At 42.6% G+C, this 15705-nt stretch overlaps 2 protein-coding genes across 5 annotated transcripts in view; one reads left to right on the top strand and one right to left on the bottom strand.

Moving 5' to 3' along the window:
• The window catches only part of NDUFAF2 (NADH:ubiquinone oxidoreductase complex assembly factor 2), a 72879-nt gene extending 59875 nt beyond the window's left edge, over positions 1-13004 (bottom strand). Inside the window, exon 1 of the mRNA XM_064438873.1 lies at positions 12760-13004. Coding sequence (XP_064294943.1) covers positions 12760-12994 — 235 coding nt within the window. The 5' untranslated portion in view covers positions 12995-13004. The remainder of the gene's footprint in view (positions 1-12759) is intronic.
• A 44-nt stretch (positions 13005-13048) lies between these two features.
• ERCC8 (ERCC excision repair 8, CSA ubiquitin ligase complex subunit) overlaps positions 13049-15705 on the top strand; it is a 30933-nt gene continuing 28276 nt past the window's right edge. Inside the window, exons 1-3 of one of the 4 annotated variants that reach the window (XM_064438868.1) lie at positions 13049-13180; positions 15254-15349; positions 15499-15600. In XM_064438868.1, the coding sequence (XP_064294938.1) occupies positions 13104-13180; positions 15254-15349; positions 15499-15600 (275 nt within the window). In that variant the 5' untranslated portion in view covers positions 13049-13103. Of the gene's footprint in view, positions 13181-13232; positions 13343-13403; positions 13556-15253; positions 15350-15498; positions 15601-15705 lie in introns of those variants that run through there. The other 3 variants (XM_064438869.1, XM_064438870.1, XM_064438871.1) reach the window with 3 other exon arrangements.

Here is a 15705-nt window from a genome sequence, read left to right as displayed (position 1 = left end):
CCTACAGCACTGACTACTGCCAGCAGAAGTCTGCCAGAATGCACCCATTCTTTGGCCTCTCCTGATCAGAAGCACTTTTCATACTGACTGTAATTCCCCTTGATGGTCCCTAGACAAAGGAGGCTAATCAAATTAGTCCTTTACTTCAAGAATGATGAAATTATAATCCCTTGTGTTTCTTATGCACATGGCCATAAATAATGGATACCTAGGAACTAAGATCCCACCTCCCTGTTTCGTCATTTCCATTTCCTCAGCCTGTTGTGGTCATTTTTAAGTATTCCTCCCTTCTGCGCAACTCCTGCACCCAGAGGCAGAGCATAAAATTGACTCTTCCCTCTCCTCAAAGCAAAGCAGTTTTTATCTCTCTAAATCTGCCCTTAACACTACCAAGCCTCTTATGCCAGAAACTTCATTTGGTATTTTAAAAGATCTATAATGAAAACAAAAAACTTATGGTATAAAGCAGAAGTCAAACCTAATTCCTTACCACCTTCTCTGTTCTTCAGAGGAAACTGAAAAGGTTACAGTGGCCTGCAAGGTAGCATGCCAACCTTTCTCAGCTCCTTTCATTTATCCTCTCTTTTACTACACTTTGTCAACTGCACCCTTTTGTTCAGCTCTTTACCCTTCTGTTCTCTCTTCGTTTTTAAAATAATAGTGTAGCCCCTCCACTTTTATTTCAATGCTTTAATTTTTTTTCTAGTCTTATTTTACAGTAATAAACCATTTCTAAAAAGATATAGAAAATAAGATACCAGTAAAAGTGGACATTGGAAATTTTCATATGAAAGTCAAAATTAACAAAGTATTGGGACAGTATTTATAATATGGTTAATCCAAATTCATATAAATAATCAGCTGAAATTAATCATACAGACACATTGGAAAACGTTTCCTGTACCAGCTACAGACACACTTCAAGTTTCTTTTATATAGTAAATCTATTCTTTAGTTTGCTAGTACAATTTCAAACCCTAAAGCTTTCTACAGAGTAAGTCATTTGTTCTTATATATATTAATGACCAATCTTTTTTCCCTCCTTTTGAACCAGAAAAAAATAAGTTGAATTCTCCTTGTATTTCAGGATAAGGAAACTAGAAGTGATAGAATTTAGCCACAAAGGAGGTGTGACGATATGCTGACAATCCTCATTGATATAACGATCATGTTTGTAACACACATAGCTCTAGTGATTATGTTCCAAGGACGAAATACAGGCAAGACTCCTGAGTTTCATAAGCCCTATTTCTGGGACAATTGTCCTTCTCCTGCCATTGTGAACCCACACAGGCTCACCTGTGCTAACTTAGGTTGGAATGATGTAGTGGTGAGTCACACCACTTTTTAATACGCAGATAGGAGAACAAAGCACGAGCAACTTCATCAAGACAGCACAGGTACCCTATAGATATTTTAACTCTTAGAAAAGACATGCCTAATGAAATATGTTTGTAAGAATTACCAAAAGGGCTGCTGTTTTGACCCTGCAGGTGGCAGCTGTTTAAGTCAGGACGATTAATAATATCAAGTGAGTTTTTTCCAGCTATTAAAAACATGTATCTGTACAGCACTTCACTGCTTCTGTCTCTGTATAAAGTAAACAGAAAGCTATTAACACAAGGAAATTTTTAAAAAAATATTTGTTACTATCTGATTTTTGGCCATCAAACAGACCTCAAAACCACCCCAAACCATCACAAACCCCCCCTCCCACCTCTACTGAAAGAATCAAAACAGGTTCTCAAACCAAAACAACAATAATTAAAAGTAACAACTGTACAGCATATAAAACATAATTCTGGCAGGAAAAATTCAGCAAGATCAGCATCTCAGTTTAATATCAATGCATACACTGAAGATCAAACCTGGCCATAGCAACAGATAACATGCAAGTTACTGCCTGTCCACATGACTATTTATTGCTACTTCTCGTTTTCAAGTCAGCAAGATTAACGTACCATGCCTGTTGTCACTTCACTTCTGGCAGCTGAAGGAAAAACGTTTCACTGAACCCAAACACTGTTTTTCAATATTAATGCTTTTATAATCTGCAGTGAGCTCTTCACAGCGTAATTGCCTTACCGCATAATGTATCACTCAGACTGAAAAACTATTTTGTCATTCCGGAATTACTGTCCCAGAAGCTGGCAATCTGCAATGTAAGTTTTATTCTGTGCAAACACACATACATGCAATTCTTTTGGAGCTAGGTTTCTCTGTTACGTAGCTTCGCCCCGAAGGAACATTAAGTGAGCTGTCAGTATGCACTGTTTCTGAAACAACGTTGCCACCATCTGGACAAACCTGTAGCTGCCAGCTATCACTGGATGCGAGAGTATGCCTCTGGAGAAAAAGTTCTGTGTGAAAAAAACCCACTTTCTCAATATACTTATGTCTGTATCCGAAATATTTAAGTCTTTTAAAATTTGGTTTCATATTCATTAATAAAAATTCAAATTCTGTGTTTCCTTAGTATCTTAAAAATTAGACATGTAAAACTAAAGTGAGTTAGCTTTCCACCAACACTTGAAAAACTAGATTGCAAGACTTGTTTTTTATATTCAGCAATATTCTGTAGAATTATCTGCAACGCTTGATAATCAGTTTAAAAATGCTTCATACAGTCAGAGTCAGTTTGTCTCTTCCTCAGACTTCATTCCTGTTAGTGAGAAAGGTAATATTCAAGTCAAAAGAAAACCAGAGCTCTAACCCCAGAAGTTACACTTTGGAAATACGATGTTCATTCCACTCTACCCTATTCACTGTAAAGCACTACAGGAATGTTTCAGACTAGTCTTCAACCTAAAATTTTATTTTATAGCAAATTTTGAAGAAAAAAAAATTAGAAATTCTAGTCCGCAGTTCTGATGCACAGGAAGGCAACATGCTACTGTATAAACCAGAAAACAAGTAGCTACAAAAACAAGCACAGAAGATTCCGTTATCTCAACAGAATTGTAAATTTTTCTAACTTTAAGAAAAAACATATCTATTTTTATTGAAGCCTTGATTCAGTAAGATTAGGACATCCTACACGTTTCATTCAATTGAAAAATTAGTATATTTTCCTTACATCTTTTTCTTATTTGCACATTTCTGGTTTGTAGAGAAAAGGAGTTTACAAGACACAGGCCTTTTATGCAAACCTGAGTGGGCATTTCACATGAACAACAGGTTTCCCACAGAAGAGAGTGCTTACACTCAATTAGCAACAAGGTTTACAGAATCGCAGAATCACAGAATGTCGGGGTTGGAAGGGACCTCTGGAGATCATCTTGTCCAACACCCCTGCTTGAGCAGGCACACCTAGAGCAGGGGGCACAGGACTGCGCCCGGGCGCATTTTGAATGACTCCAGGGAAGGAGACTCCACAGCCTCCCTGGGCAGCCTGTTCCACTGCTCTGTCACCCTCACAGGAAAGAAGTTTTGTTTCACGTTGAGGTGGAACTTCCTGTGTTCCAACCTGTGCCCATTGTTTCTTGTCCTGTTGATGGGCACCACTGAAGAGTCCAGTCCCATTGTCCTGACACCCACTCTTCAGAAATGTAGAAGTATTGATAGGATTCCCCCTCAGTCTTCTTTCTCCAGGCTGAACAAACCCAGGCTTCTCACCCTTTCCTCGTATGGAAGATGCTCCAGTCCCCCGATCATCTTGGTAGCTCTCTGCTGGACTTGCTCAAGCAGTTCCACATCCTTCTTAAACTGGGGAACCCAGAAGTGGACACAGTACTCCAAATGTGGTCCTCACTAGGGCGGAGTAGAGGGGCAGGATACCCTCCCTTGACCTCCTGGCCGCACTCCTTTTAATGCACCCCAGGATACCATTGGCCATCTTGGCCACATTGCTGGCTCATGCTCAACTTGCTGTCCACCAGCACTCCCAGGTCCTTCTCAACAGAGCTGCTTTCCAGTAGGTCAGCCCCAAACCTGTACTGGTTGTTCCTCCCCAGGTGCAGGACCTTGCACTTGCTCTTGTTGAATTTCATGAGGTCCCCCTGGGCCCAGCTCTCCAGCAGGTCCAGGTCTCGCTGGATGGCAGCGCAGCCTTCTGGTGTATCAGCTGCTCCTCCCAGATTGGTATGATCAGTGAACTTGCTGAGGGAACACTCTATCCCATCATCCAGGTCATCGGTGAATATGTTGAATAGGACCGGACCTAGCACAGACCCCTGGGGAACACCACTAGTGACAGGCTTCCATGCAGACTCTGCTCCATTGATCACAACCCTCTGAGTTCTGTTGTTGAGCCAGTTCTCTGTCCACCTCACTGTCCACTCATCCAACTCACACTTCCTTAGCTTGTCTATGAGGATGCTATGGGAGACAGTGTCAAATGCCTTACTGAAGTCAAGATAGATAACATCCACCGTTCTCCCTTCATCGACCCAGCCAGTCACACCATCACAGAAGGCTACCAGGTTGGTCAAGCATGATCTTCCCTTGATGAATCCATGCTGACTACTTCTGATAACCTTCTTGTCCTCTACATATCTGGAGATAACCTTCAGGATTAACTGCTCCATCACCTTTCCAGGGACAGAGGTGAGGATGAGGGACCTATAGTTTCCCAGGTCCTCTCTTCTTGTCCTTTTTGAAGTTTGGAGTGACATTTGCTTTCCTCCAGTCCTCAGGCACCTCTCCTGTCCTCCACAACCTTTCAAAGATGATGGAGAGAGGCTCAGCAAGAACATCCACCAGCTCCCTCAGCACTCGCAGGTGCATCCCATCGGGGCCCATGGATTTGCAAGGATCCAGTTCGCCTAGGTGATCTCTGAGCCAATCCTTCTCAACCAATGGGAAGTCTTCCTTTCTCCAGACTTTTTCTCTCTCTTCTGGGGGCTGAGATGCCCGAGGGCCAGCCTTAGCAGTGAAGACTGCAGCAATGAAGGCATTCAGTAATTCTGGCTTCTCTGCATCTGCAGAGAAGATCACCAGGGCCCCTTCCTTGTTCAGCAGCGTGCCCACTATGGTCCCAGTCTTTTTTACTGCTTACTTTTTAAGAAGCCCTTCTTGTTATCTTTGACATGCAGTACCAAATTTAATTCCAAGTGGGCCTTGGCCTTCTTCGTTGCATCTCTGCACACCCTGACAACATTCTTATATTCCCCCCAATTGACCAGCCCCTTTTTCCATGTACTGTGGACCTCCTTCTTCCATTTGAGTTTCTCTAGAAGCTCTCTGATCATCCATGCAGGTTTCCTGGCTCCTCTGCCTGACTTCTTCCTCCTGGGGATGCACCAATCTTGAGCTTGGAGGAAGTGGTCCTTGAATACTGTCCAGCTCTCTTGGACCCCCCTACCTTCTAGAGCCCTAGCCCATGGGATTCCTCCTAACATGTCTTTGAAGAGGCCAAAGTTGGCCTCTTGAAGTCCAACATCTGCCACTGGGTAATGCCACTTCTGTTTCAGATGGTATTTATAAGAATACTGAGAAATATGTTTAGCTTGCCAGTTTCCTTCTTAAAGCTGGTATCATCACAGGCTCAGGCCTCATATGCCCCCTAATACAGAGTTTATGCAACATGTAAAAACCTGTGGATACAGAATGGTTTGGGCTTTTTCCAGCTGCTCCTGGTAGGCTGCAGCTCCAAACCATGTCAAAATTGAGTCTGATATTTCCCCATAGGAAACCTTGAAACTTAAGCCATGCTTTTAGCATTGATACATAATCTTTTAAAGAAACTACCACTTTGTTGTTGATTTACTGTTCTTATAACAGCTTGCCTATGCTGGTATTTCAGAGAGCACTCATTTTAACTCTTAATCATTACAACAGATGACAGTACAAATGAAGATACTGAAAAACTTTAATGGGTAGCTTATATTTAATCAGTCTTTAGAAAAGATGAAAACTATATACCATATCTTAAATATTTAATGCCTCTTATCTTGCTGCATGCTTTTAATAATTTGTCTATTAAGGGTGTTTATAAATTATTTTCATTGGAAAATGGAATCAGCTATTTCCTTTAAGAAATACCCCGTTGTAATAAATGCATAAACTGTATGAGGAATTTGTTTTGTAATTAAAAAAATATGAACATTTTAAGTATCACTCCATGTTCTGCAGCAAGAACAGTTTATCACGTAGCAAAGCTAAAGCAATGCGCTGACAGCATGTTATACAATAAAAAAAATAAATGCATTACATTGATAAATCTAGTCTGTTTAGTGAAATACTTGTCTGAATACTGAAATGAGTCATCAGTCACCACTACCCAACTGTCTATTCCCACCTTCTATCACATCCAGTTTGAAAACTGGCAACTGAAGAGTCATCTCAGCGTTAATGAGTTACGCTGTCCTCTCATGACAAGCACAATGCAGTTGTACTATTTAATCACTGTCATCACTTTAAGGTAATCTTGTTAAAAAAAATACAACTTGCAGAATGCCTTTAAATATAGAGTCATGTTTCCTTCCAAATGAGTCTACCTCACCAGAGGACTGAAGGTATGACTTGGCTTTGAAGATGATAGTTTCTTACCACCTGAAAATAACAGTGTCTCATAAACATTACACAATATACCTTCAGTCCCACTGTGTCTGAAGGTCCAGGTTTTCAGAAAACTACCTTAATTCTGAACTTTTGTATTCCTGTAGGCAGAATGGTTCCTTTTTCATGGTCTTTGCCTCTGCCTTGACACTTACGTTCTTCTTAACTCCTATTTTTAGCAATTACATTCTTTACTGAATCTACTAACTTCTTAGTATTGTGACCTTCTCTCTTTCAAGGGAATTAACACAGACTCAAATGCCTCAGTTTTACATTTTCCTTCCCTTCCTCTCCAAACTGCCAATCCTTTCTATACTCACCCAGCAGAACTATGATATCCTTGCAAGCTCTTAACTGCCATTACTCATTAGACCTTTTTTTAAAAAAAAGGCAAAACACCTGTTAGAATCAGCACCTTTGCATGTCACTGACAGCTGATACCACTATTTAAATCTCTGCAATGATTCCCTACACCACAATGAAATACATTTAAGTTGCCAGCTCTTCTTCTAATAACCTAATTATCTGGAGACAGTCAAAATCAGGAATGCAAGACAACTCTCCTGTGACTACAGACAGGTAATGGTGGTCTCAGGGTACAGTTGCTACACCTTGAGTTTGACCTGGGCATCCCAGATTTTAGGATATTTGTGAGACTATATCTACAGTAGCGATGCATTTCAAAGCAAGTGTGCTTTTGTAGTGAATCCTCTGTTGCCTCTATTTGCCACGTGCTGATTTGGATCTTGAAGTAGTTTGTGTGTGCACAACTTTGCTTTTTTTAAGAAGAAATTCTCACTTATAAAACATTTCAAAAATTAACAGGATATTAGGTGTCAAGGCAATGTGAAGGTCACGCCTGCAGCATTTACCTAACACTCTCTTACCTTTTTGAGAACTTCAAACTACATGTATTGCAGACATTCAGCCCTGGGAAACAGACTAAATTTAATCTGAAGTAAACTCCCTGAATCACATGAGATGGAAGTGCAAGGAAACTCAAGATCAACCACTCGGATCCACTGATCTGCTCCTATCAAGCTTAACTAATGTAGACATGGCCCCAGGGTTGAAGGGCATCCTGGACTCTGGACTGAGCATAGGAGAGAGTGGTTCACAACTGAAAGAAACTAAACATTAATTCCTTGCACCACAGGTTCCATGTATTTCTATTCTAAAGCTTTGTCAGGGGCTAGGCAGGGCAGGCCAAAAGAAAGCTCTCAGCCAGCTTTTGCTTGAAAAGCACAAGGCACAGATACTACCTACGCTACCCATTCTCACCTCTAGCTGAAGGTGGGATGTCCCTGCTGGGCTGACACAAAGCCCACCCCCAGGTCCTTATAGACCTACCACATCCAGGACATGCAAGAGGAAGCAGCACCTGTCTGTTCTGCACTCTCCTTCTGCAACGGCTTATTCACTCAAGTACAGTACAAAGCAATAAAGCACATTAGGCTCAGCATTGTGCTAGAGCTAATCAGTCCTCCCCAGATCCCAAGGTAAGCAAAGCATGGTGCAGACACACTGTAGTGTCTTCCCAGTGGAAGCCGTACACAACAGCTCAATGTCTCTACAACATTTTCTCTGCAATTAATTTGCTTTCAGTGCTGTTCCCACCCTGCACTGATCTCTATATGGCTAGAACACAAGGTAAGACATGAACTATATATGCTGCAGATTTTCCTAATGTACAATAAGTAATGCTCTCCAACACTTAAAAAGAGAGCATTGCTTCAATATGGTTATCTTCCACACTTTTAAATTCCTAACTTCTTTAAAAACTGAGCTTGGGAAATCTTCTACATGTGGACATTTTATTTTCTACAGACTAAAATAAATTTCCTTACCCATCCCACATCTTCTAGCTTCTTCACAAGTTTTAAAAGCCCCCAAGTCCTCGTGTGACCTGCTGAGTACACAAGTGTGACCAGCACAGGATGGTCTTCAAAAGTGCTATGAGAGCAAGTTAGTTACCACCCCACCCAAGGCCATGGGTGTAACCACCTGTGGTCACTTCCCTAGTGAATGGATTCATAGTGACGGAGTAAACTGACTGATCCTCAGCCACAAGATACTACAAACCTAAGGTGGAACTGGCATACTTTCCTGCTCTGGAACACACCAAACCTAGTATCTTTGCTCTGCTGACATCACAAGGATCACCATCCACAGAAGTAAAAGCACAAATCACTGTGGAAATGAGTCACCAGTGGGTGAGGAAACTGAACTGATATAGAATCTCCTATATCCAAGTAGCCCAAAGTCACACGTGACTGCAGTAAGAGGCTAGCTAGGCTTAGGGAAGACTCTATCTTAAAATAATAACAAACACTCATGAGGAAGTCTGTTTTGCCAGGAAAGTGGATAATGATCTGTAAGGTGGAAATGGAGGGAGAAAATGGGTATCCAAATTAAGAAGACAGAAATGAAATTTACAGCTGCTAATATGATACATGCTACACCACAGAAAATTTGTCAGTTGTGTAGATCCATGTTCTCAGAACACGTTAACCACTACATCATATGCTCTTTGTTTAGAAATAAGCAAGGCTTGATCTTAGCTGATCGCCCAGCTGAATCATATGACAGTTGACCTGCTGTTAGATGCTCAGAGCTACTTCCAGTTCCCTCCTGCACAGATTGAACTGCAAATTTAACAAAAATACTTTCTTATTCTTCATCCAAATCACTAAGAAAAACTTTGACTAATTCTGGACTTCAACAGACAGCTGGTGCATCCCTCTGGATACTCACCTCCAGCTAACAGGTAACATTTCCAACTATTCCAGGACCAGTTTCCAACCTGCTATGCACCCACATAGCAAATTCATAATCTAGAGTCTTAAATTTTGCATACAAAAAGACCTAAACACCATTGAAGTATTGTGTACAGAGTAAACAATTTTGATAAAAACCTATCTTGTCAAACCAACAATTTCACATCAGTTTTTACTCACTATCTGGTGAGTATACTTACAAGTTATTACTTGTTCCTCTATTTTTCCTGCAGCCATGCCAGTTAACCTGATTCACAGAGGGTTTTTTTTCTTTTGAGGTCACTGAAAACATTACGATTTAGCTAGGTTAATTTATTGCTATACTTCTTAGCCTTCATCCACATTACAGTAATTTGTACTTGTTCCTTTAACAGTCAGAGGAGGTACAGGTATGAATTGTCCTACACACCTTTTCACTTATTCCATTTAGACGTTCACCGGCTCTCTCCTATCCATTTTCTGTTTTCATTCTCCTTATTTCCCTTTCATCCTTAATGATCATTACATCCCACATTTCTTGGTCGAGTGTGTCTGATTGTAACAGTGAGTTCCATCAATTAATATAACACAGAACAAGTCAACAGAATAAAAAGCAATGTTTGAACACTTTCATGAAAAAGTTTCACCACCAGTTTCTTCTTCCTGTGGGGAGGTCTTGCCTACTTCATTCTGCGTTCTTTCATTCTGCTGATGCTGAGGGGTTAGGGTTTTTTAGATTATCTAAAGTGCACAGTGTCAAATATATGTCAGTAAACTAAGCAGAAAACAGAATTTTCAAAAGCAGTATTTTCACACAGAAATCTAGTATTAGTATTTTTCACAAGTGAATAAAACATTAACCCTTTGCCAGATTTTTTTTCTTATTCTACCTGTTAATATTTTTTAAAATACACTATCTTTCCCAGATAATATGCATTCAACTGAGTCAGATCAGAGGAATTAAAAAGCCTAATAGCAAACTACTAGATAGCAAAGGAAAACTGAGGTGAATACGGTTAGGAAGTATTAGAGACTCTGTAAAAGTTCTAGCTGTTGATTTTGTTTCAAGACATCTTGTATACCCTTATGCTATCTAACAGCATTCTTCATTCCTACTTCTGTGCCAGTTCTAGTTTACAATTTATTCTTCATCAAGTAATTTTAATCCATTCTTCTATTAAAGTCTTCTGTAGGAAGGTCAAATAAATGACAGCGAAAAATCAGCAGTGGTGAGAAAGAAAACGGGGAAGAGATCTCTCCCTTTTGGTGGCAGTAAAATATCGCATGTGCAAGGCTGGTGGTGGAGAATTTTCAGCAGGTCAAGACTGTTGTGGTTTAGCCCCATTCAGCAACAAGCACCACGCAGCCGCTCGCTCACTCCCCCCTGGTGGGACGGGGAAGAGAATCGGAAGAGTAAAAGTGAGGCAACTCATGGGTTGAGATAAAGACAGTTTAATAGGTAAAGCAAAAGCTGCGCGTGGAAGCAAAGCAAAACAAGGAATTCATTCACCACTTCCCATCGGCAGGCAGGCGTTCAGCCATCTCCAGGGAAGCAGGGCTCCATCACGCGCAACGGTTACTTGGGAAGACAAATGCCATCACTCCAAACGTTCCCCCCCTTCCTTCTTCTTCCCCCTTCTTCCCCCAGCTTTATATACTGAGCATGATGCCATATGCTATGGAATATCCCGTTGGTCAGTTGGGGTCAGCTGTCCCAGCTGTGTCCCCTCCCACTTTCTTGTGCACCCGGCAGAGCCTGGGGAGCTGAAAGAGTCCTTGACCAGTGTAAGCGCTACTTAGCAACAGCCAAAACATCTCCACATGATCACCACCATTTCCAGCAAAAATCCAAAACATAGCCCCATACTAGCTACCATGAAGAAATTTAACTCTATCCCAGCTGAAACCAGGACACAAAGAAAGTAAGACAAGTGGCACAATGAGAGAGGAAAATCTAGTAGCAGAAGAGTATTGGTAATTCAGTAGACCAGCATCGTGTCATCTGTATCACTAAAATACACTTCATGTGCAAAAGCCTCAAGATTTGTAGAAGTGCTCTTCTCACTCACATCAGCCAGAGTTGCAACTACACAGCATTTAAAAGCATTTAAAATTTTCCTCCTATTTCATTACTAACTTTAAAAGCCTCTTATACTGTGCTCCTGCTGAGTTCAATAGCTATGTCCCACACCTCCTGCCCTCTTACCAGCATTACAACTACCATATAATTATGTTCTAAATACAGAGATCAATCTAAAAGTTTAAGCAGAGGGCTTTCACTGTGAAAGGCATGCCAACATAAATTCAAATATTGAGAAAAAGACTGCAAATATTTCTGATGAAACAAGTAATTTTCGCTGGTAAATATGGACTGACACTGGAATAATCACACACAAGAAATCTGACTGTAGTTTTTACTACTTCCTATATGCTAGAAAACACAGCCTTCTGGACATCTCTCAAAGCCACCATGAACCCCAACAGTGAAAGGCCAAAAGCTGAAAGCACGATGCAGAAAGCCTGGAAATGTTACACTGTCATATTAACGCAGAGGGAAAACACACTGCTGACGAAAGGGTGTGCACATCACCTTCCAAAGCACTTGTTTAGGCAGACCTGCTTGAAGTCACTGCTAGTTGTTCACAAAGTTGCAGAGCAAAACAGGTCAAGGGAACTGCTCTGAAGGCAAAATAACTCCAGAAGACATTACATGTTTCTCAAGAGAAGGCACGTGTCCCCTCCCTCCCTAGCTTCCTTTTAAGAAGGGTACAGACTTCACTGACTGCACAGCCTCTGACTTTCTGCTTCTCCTTGTACTCCAAAGAATTAATATCAGGCAGAAACTCTACATAGCCTGGGGGTGCTCTAGTTGATGTCGTCATACAAAATATATGGAGTTTAGCAAGCAGATGAAGAAGCCTGCACAGGGAGAGAAAACAGGGCTGTAAAACAGTATAGCAGGTGCAGTTAGACACCTGCAGGGAAGCTGCCTTCAATGAGTTATACGTAGCTGTGCAGTGTAAGTATTAGCATCTACGGAGAACGACGTGAGGACGTGCCATAAGAGCACCCAGGCTCCTGGAACACGGCCAGAAACCTACAAAGCTATTTTTCGTCAGGAGTGCAGCGAGCATACGCAGAGGCATTCACTTAAAAACGTACGCAGAAATGCTCTGAATTATCAAGAAGAGCCAGTTTGTTCACTGCTGCCCACCTGCCTACTGCAGGGTGATGCCACCGCTCTAAAACCTTCTGACGGCCGGCGTCAGGCTCTCCCTTGCACCAGAGCACCAGCCTAACGCCAAAGGGAACGCGGTTCCGAAGCGAGCGGCGCAGGACGGGCCCCGCCCGGCCCCCGCTACCCTTCCTTCGCCCCAGAGCCCGATCCCTTCTAACCGGCCACCAGCGGCCGGGCCGCCAAATCGCCCCGCTGCGTACGGACAGACAGACAGACAGCAGCAACGCGGCCACGGACCGGGCAGGACCCCCGCCCGCCCATGCCTACCTGCGCGGGTCTCGTGCTTGGGCACGCGGTAGTACTTGTTGCCGAACTGGTCGGTGCCCACGAGTTCCTTCTCGGGCCCGAGGAACCGCAGGCGGAGGGCGCGCAGCGCCCGCCACGGACGGCTCATCCCGGCGGGGAGCAGCCGCCTCACGCCGCCAAGGTCGCCGCTGCGGCTGCCGCCACCGCCGCTAGCGAGCCCCTCTACCGCCGCGCTCCGCCCATCGGTGGCGGGCATGCCAGCAAAGCCGCTGGCCATTGGTGGAGACCGGCCTGCCCCGAGCCAATCCCGGCCACCCCTTGCCCCAAGATCGCGGAGCGGCACGGGGCGACTCAGCCGTCTCGCCATGTTGGGGTTCATTTCGGCCCGTCAGGCCGGGCTCGACGATCCAGTGCGGCTGCGCCGGGCTGAGTCCACCCGCAGGTAGCGGGGGCCGGCGGGGAGGTGGGGCCGAGCTGCGCTGCGCGGCGGGGGGTCCGGGGCGGCCGCCTCCGGCCGGCGAGGCTGCAACAGCAGCCCCGGGCTCCGCCCCGCCGGGAGCCCTCGCCCGGCATAAGCGGGGCCGGCCTGAGGCGGGGTGGGCAGGTGTGAGCTGGGAGGGAGTCCCGGGCCTGGCCCAGGCTCCCCGGCAGAGCCTTTCCCGTCGGCCTTCCCGGCGGGCCGGTAAGGGTGCTTTGGCCGGCTGTGTGGGCGCAGGGTGGTGAACTGTGCCTCGATGTGGCTGCCCTGCCTGTCCTAGTGGCTTTACCAGGTGCTTGGGCTTGCATGCGGCTGCGCTCTGCTTTGTGGAGAAACGAGGTTTGTGAGGTGCTTGTGTGCCCGCGTCAGTTTGCCCTCTGTCTTCCCAACACTTGGCCTGTTGGCAGGCTGCAAAAGAATCAGATGTGAGGGTTTTATTAAGTTCCTAACAGATTTTGAGGAAAATAGTGACTGCATAGAGAGGCTTATTAATATTCCTGCTGAAGTTTACAATGGGGTAATATTTGCTCCTTGTCAGAGAATGAGTTTTGCAGCTGTGTTTCAAGGTAAATCCAATAAAGCCAACCTCAGTTCCGTCAATCAGACAACTCCATTAGCAGGAAGGATTTGTGTTGGTGATTCACCCACACAACGATGCAGCTTTTGTAGGTGTATCATTGTAAAAAGAGCCTGTTTAAAATCGAAATTAATTTTGGTGATTCAGGAAGCTCTTTTCTGTGTGCATTTTGACAACACGATCATGCCCTTTCTGTGCCCTCAGCACTTGTGTAACTTGTGTAGCGTCAGTGTTATGAATGGACGCACAGTGGGTGGAATTTATGTTACTTGGACAACTGTCTACTTAATTTTTCCCTTCCTAAACATTTTAATTTCTATTTAAAAAAAAAATCATCTGTATTTTTGGTAGGTTATATTTATAACTACATTTTAAAGTTATATGTTTTAAAATATTTCCTTGGAGAGGTTTGTTGTTTCACTAAAATTCTATTCTGAGCTTGAAAGTTTTAAGCTAGATATCTTGTATTGTCAAAATTCTTATTCTAGGTGTATTCTTGGAAATCCTATACCACATCTTTTAAAAGAGCTTGAATGATTTGCTGCCTTTGAAGCATACCTACAGACATGCTGTTGGGGGTCTGCCTGAGCTTCTGACATCAAGATTTTTGCTGCTGAAGCTGAGTAGTGGCACTCTGCCTCACAGCTTTTTAGTTATCTACTTAGTTACGTTTTTGCTGAGAGTGGTTCTTACAAAACAGTGCTGTAGAAAGCACTGATCATCTTATAAGGCTAATTTTATATCGGGTAGTATGGTTAAAGGAAGCAGAATCTGTCTTTTTTTTTTTAACTATGAAATATTAGCATATTTAAAGATACAGGCTACTACCAATTAGTACAAGATACTAATGGCAGCTCCGAAAAGTTTGTCTTGGAAGCTTCATCATGTGGATAGCATCATTTTTATTTAATATTACAGAAAACATAACACACAAACATTGTTTCATTAAAGGAAATACTGTAATTTGTTAAACTAAATGAATCTGTCCACTAGGTGTCCGTAGTTCCAAGTAGGATGAAGCTTGGAAGGATGGTTCATGACGAAGGTTCAAAGTAACTAGTATTTGTTGCAACTACAACAAATGCTTCTTAATGTTTCTTTTCCTCAGTGTTTTCAAATTACATTCCGGTTTGTGTTTCATATGTTGACACCAAATGCGGTTTTGCTATTTCTTTGAGCCTATTTTATGTATTTATTTCTCTCTTACCTTCCAAACAATACCAAGATAAAATGTTTTGGGTTTTTTTCTGCCAGCTTCACAGGACTTACGTCCAGTCTTGTATCATGTCTGCAAGTCTAGTTTTGCAAAAAATAATGTGGATGGGATAAATGCATTGAAGAAGCACAAAACTATAGTTTTAGCAGTTCAGAGCTACATAGTATAACGTTGTACAATTCTGTTGTTCTTGTTGTTCATATCTCTGTTTTTCTTCTTTGTCTTCTTGTTTTGTTGTTTTAAGGGTTCTAAGTTTGGAATTAAATAAAGATAGACATGTGGAAAGAATACATGGGAGTGGTATCAACACCCTTGATATTGAGCCTGTTGAGGGAAGATAGTAAGTATATACCTGAGTTGGTAAAAATGTATATGAGAACTTTACTGTGTTTTGGTACTATGGATTTATTTTCTTCCTGAACAGTCAATTATATTGAGCATATTGAGATTATGAGTGTTGTAACTTGTCTGCATTATTAACATTTTCAGCATGTTATCCGGTGGGTCAGATGGTGTTATTGTACTTTATGACCTTGAAAACTTGAGCAGAAAACCAAATTACACATGTAAAGCACTTTGTTCTGTGGGAAGGTAGGTACTCAAAAATTCTATTAAAAGTTCATGTGGTATCTCTTGTGTGACTAGGATTAAACTCACAAATTAATGTGTGTTCTTATTTCTAGCATAAAAAGACTG

Source organism: Phalacrocorax carbo, chromosome Z (genome assembly GCF_963921805.1).
Source record: "Phalacrocorax carbo chromosome Z, bPhaCar2.1, whole genome shotgun sequence".
Taxonomy (NCBI): domain Eukaryota; kingdom Metazoa; phylum Chordata; class Aves; order Suliformes; family Phalacrocoracidae; genus Phalacrocorax; species Phalacrocorax carbo.
The sequence above is the reverse complement of the archived record's forward strand: the minus strand, read 5'-3'. Positions and strand labels throughout refer to the sequence as shown.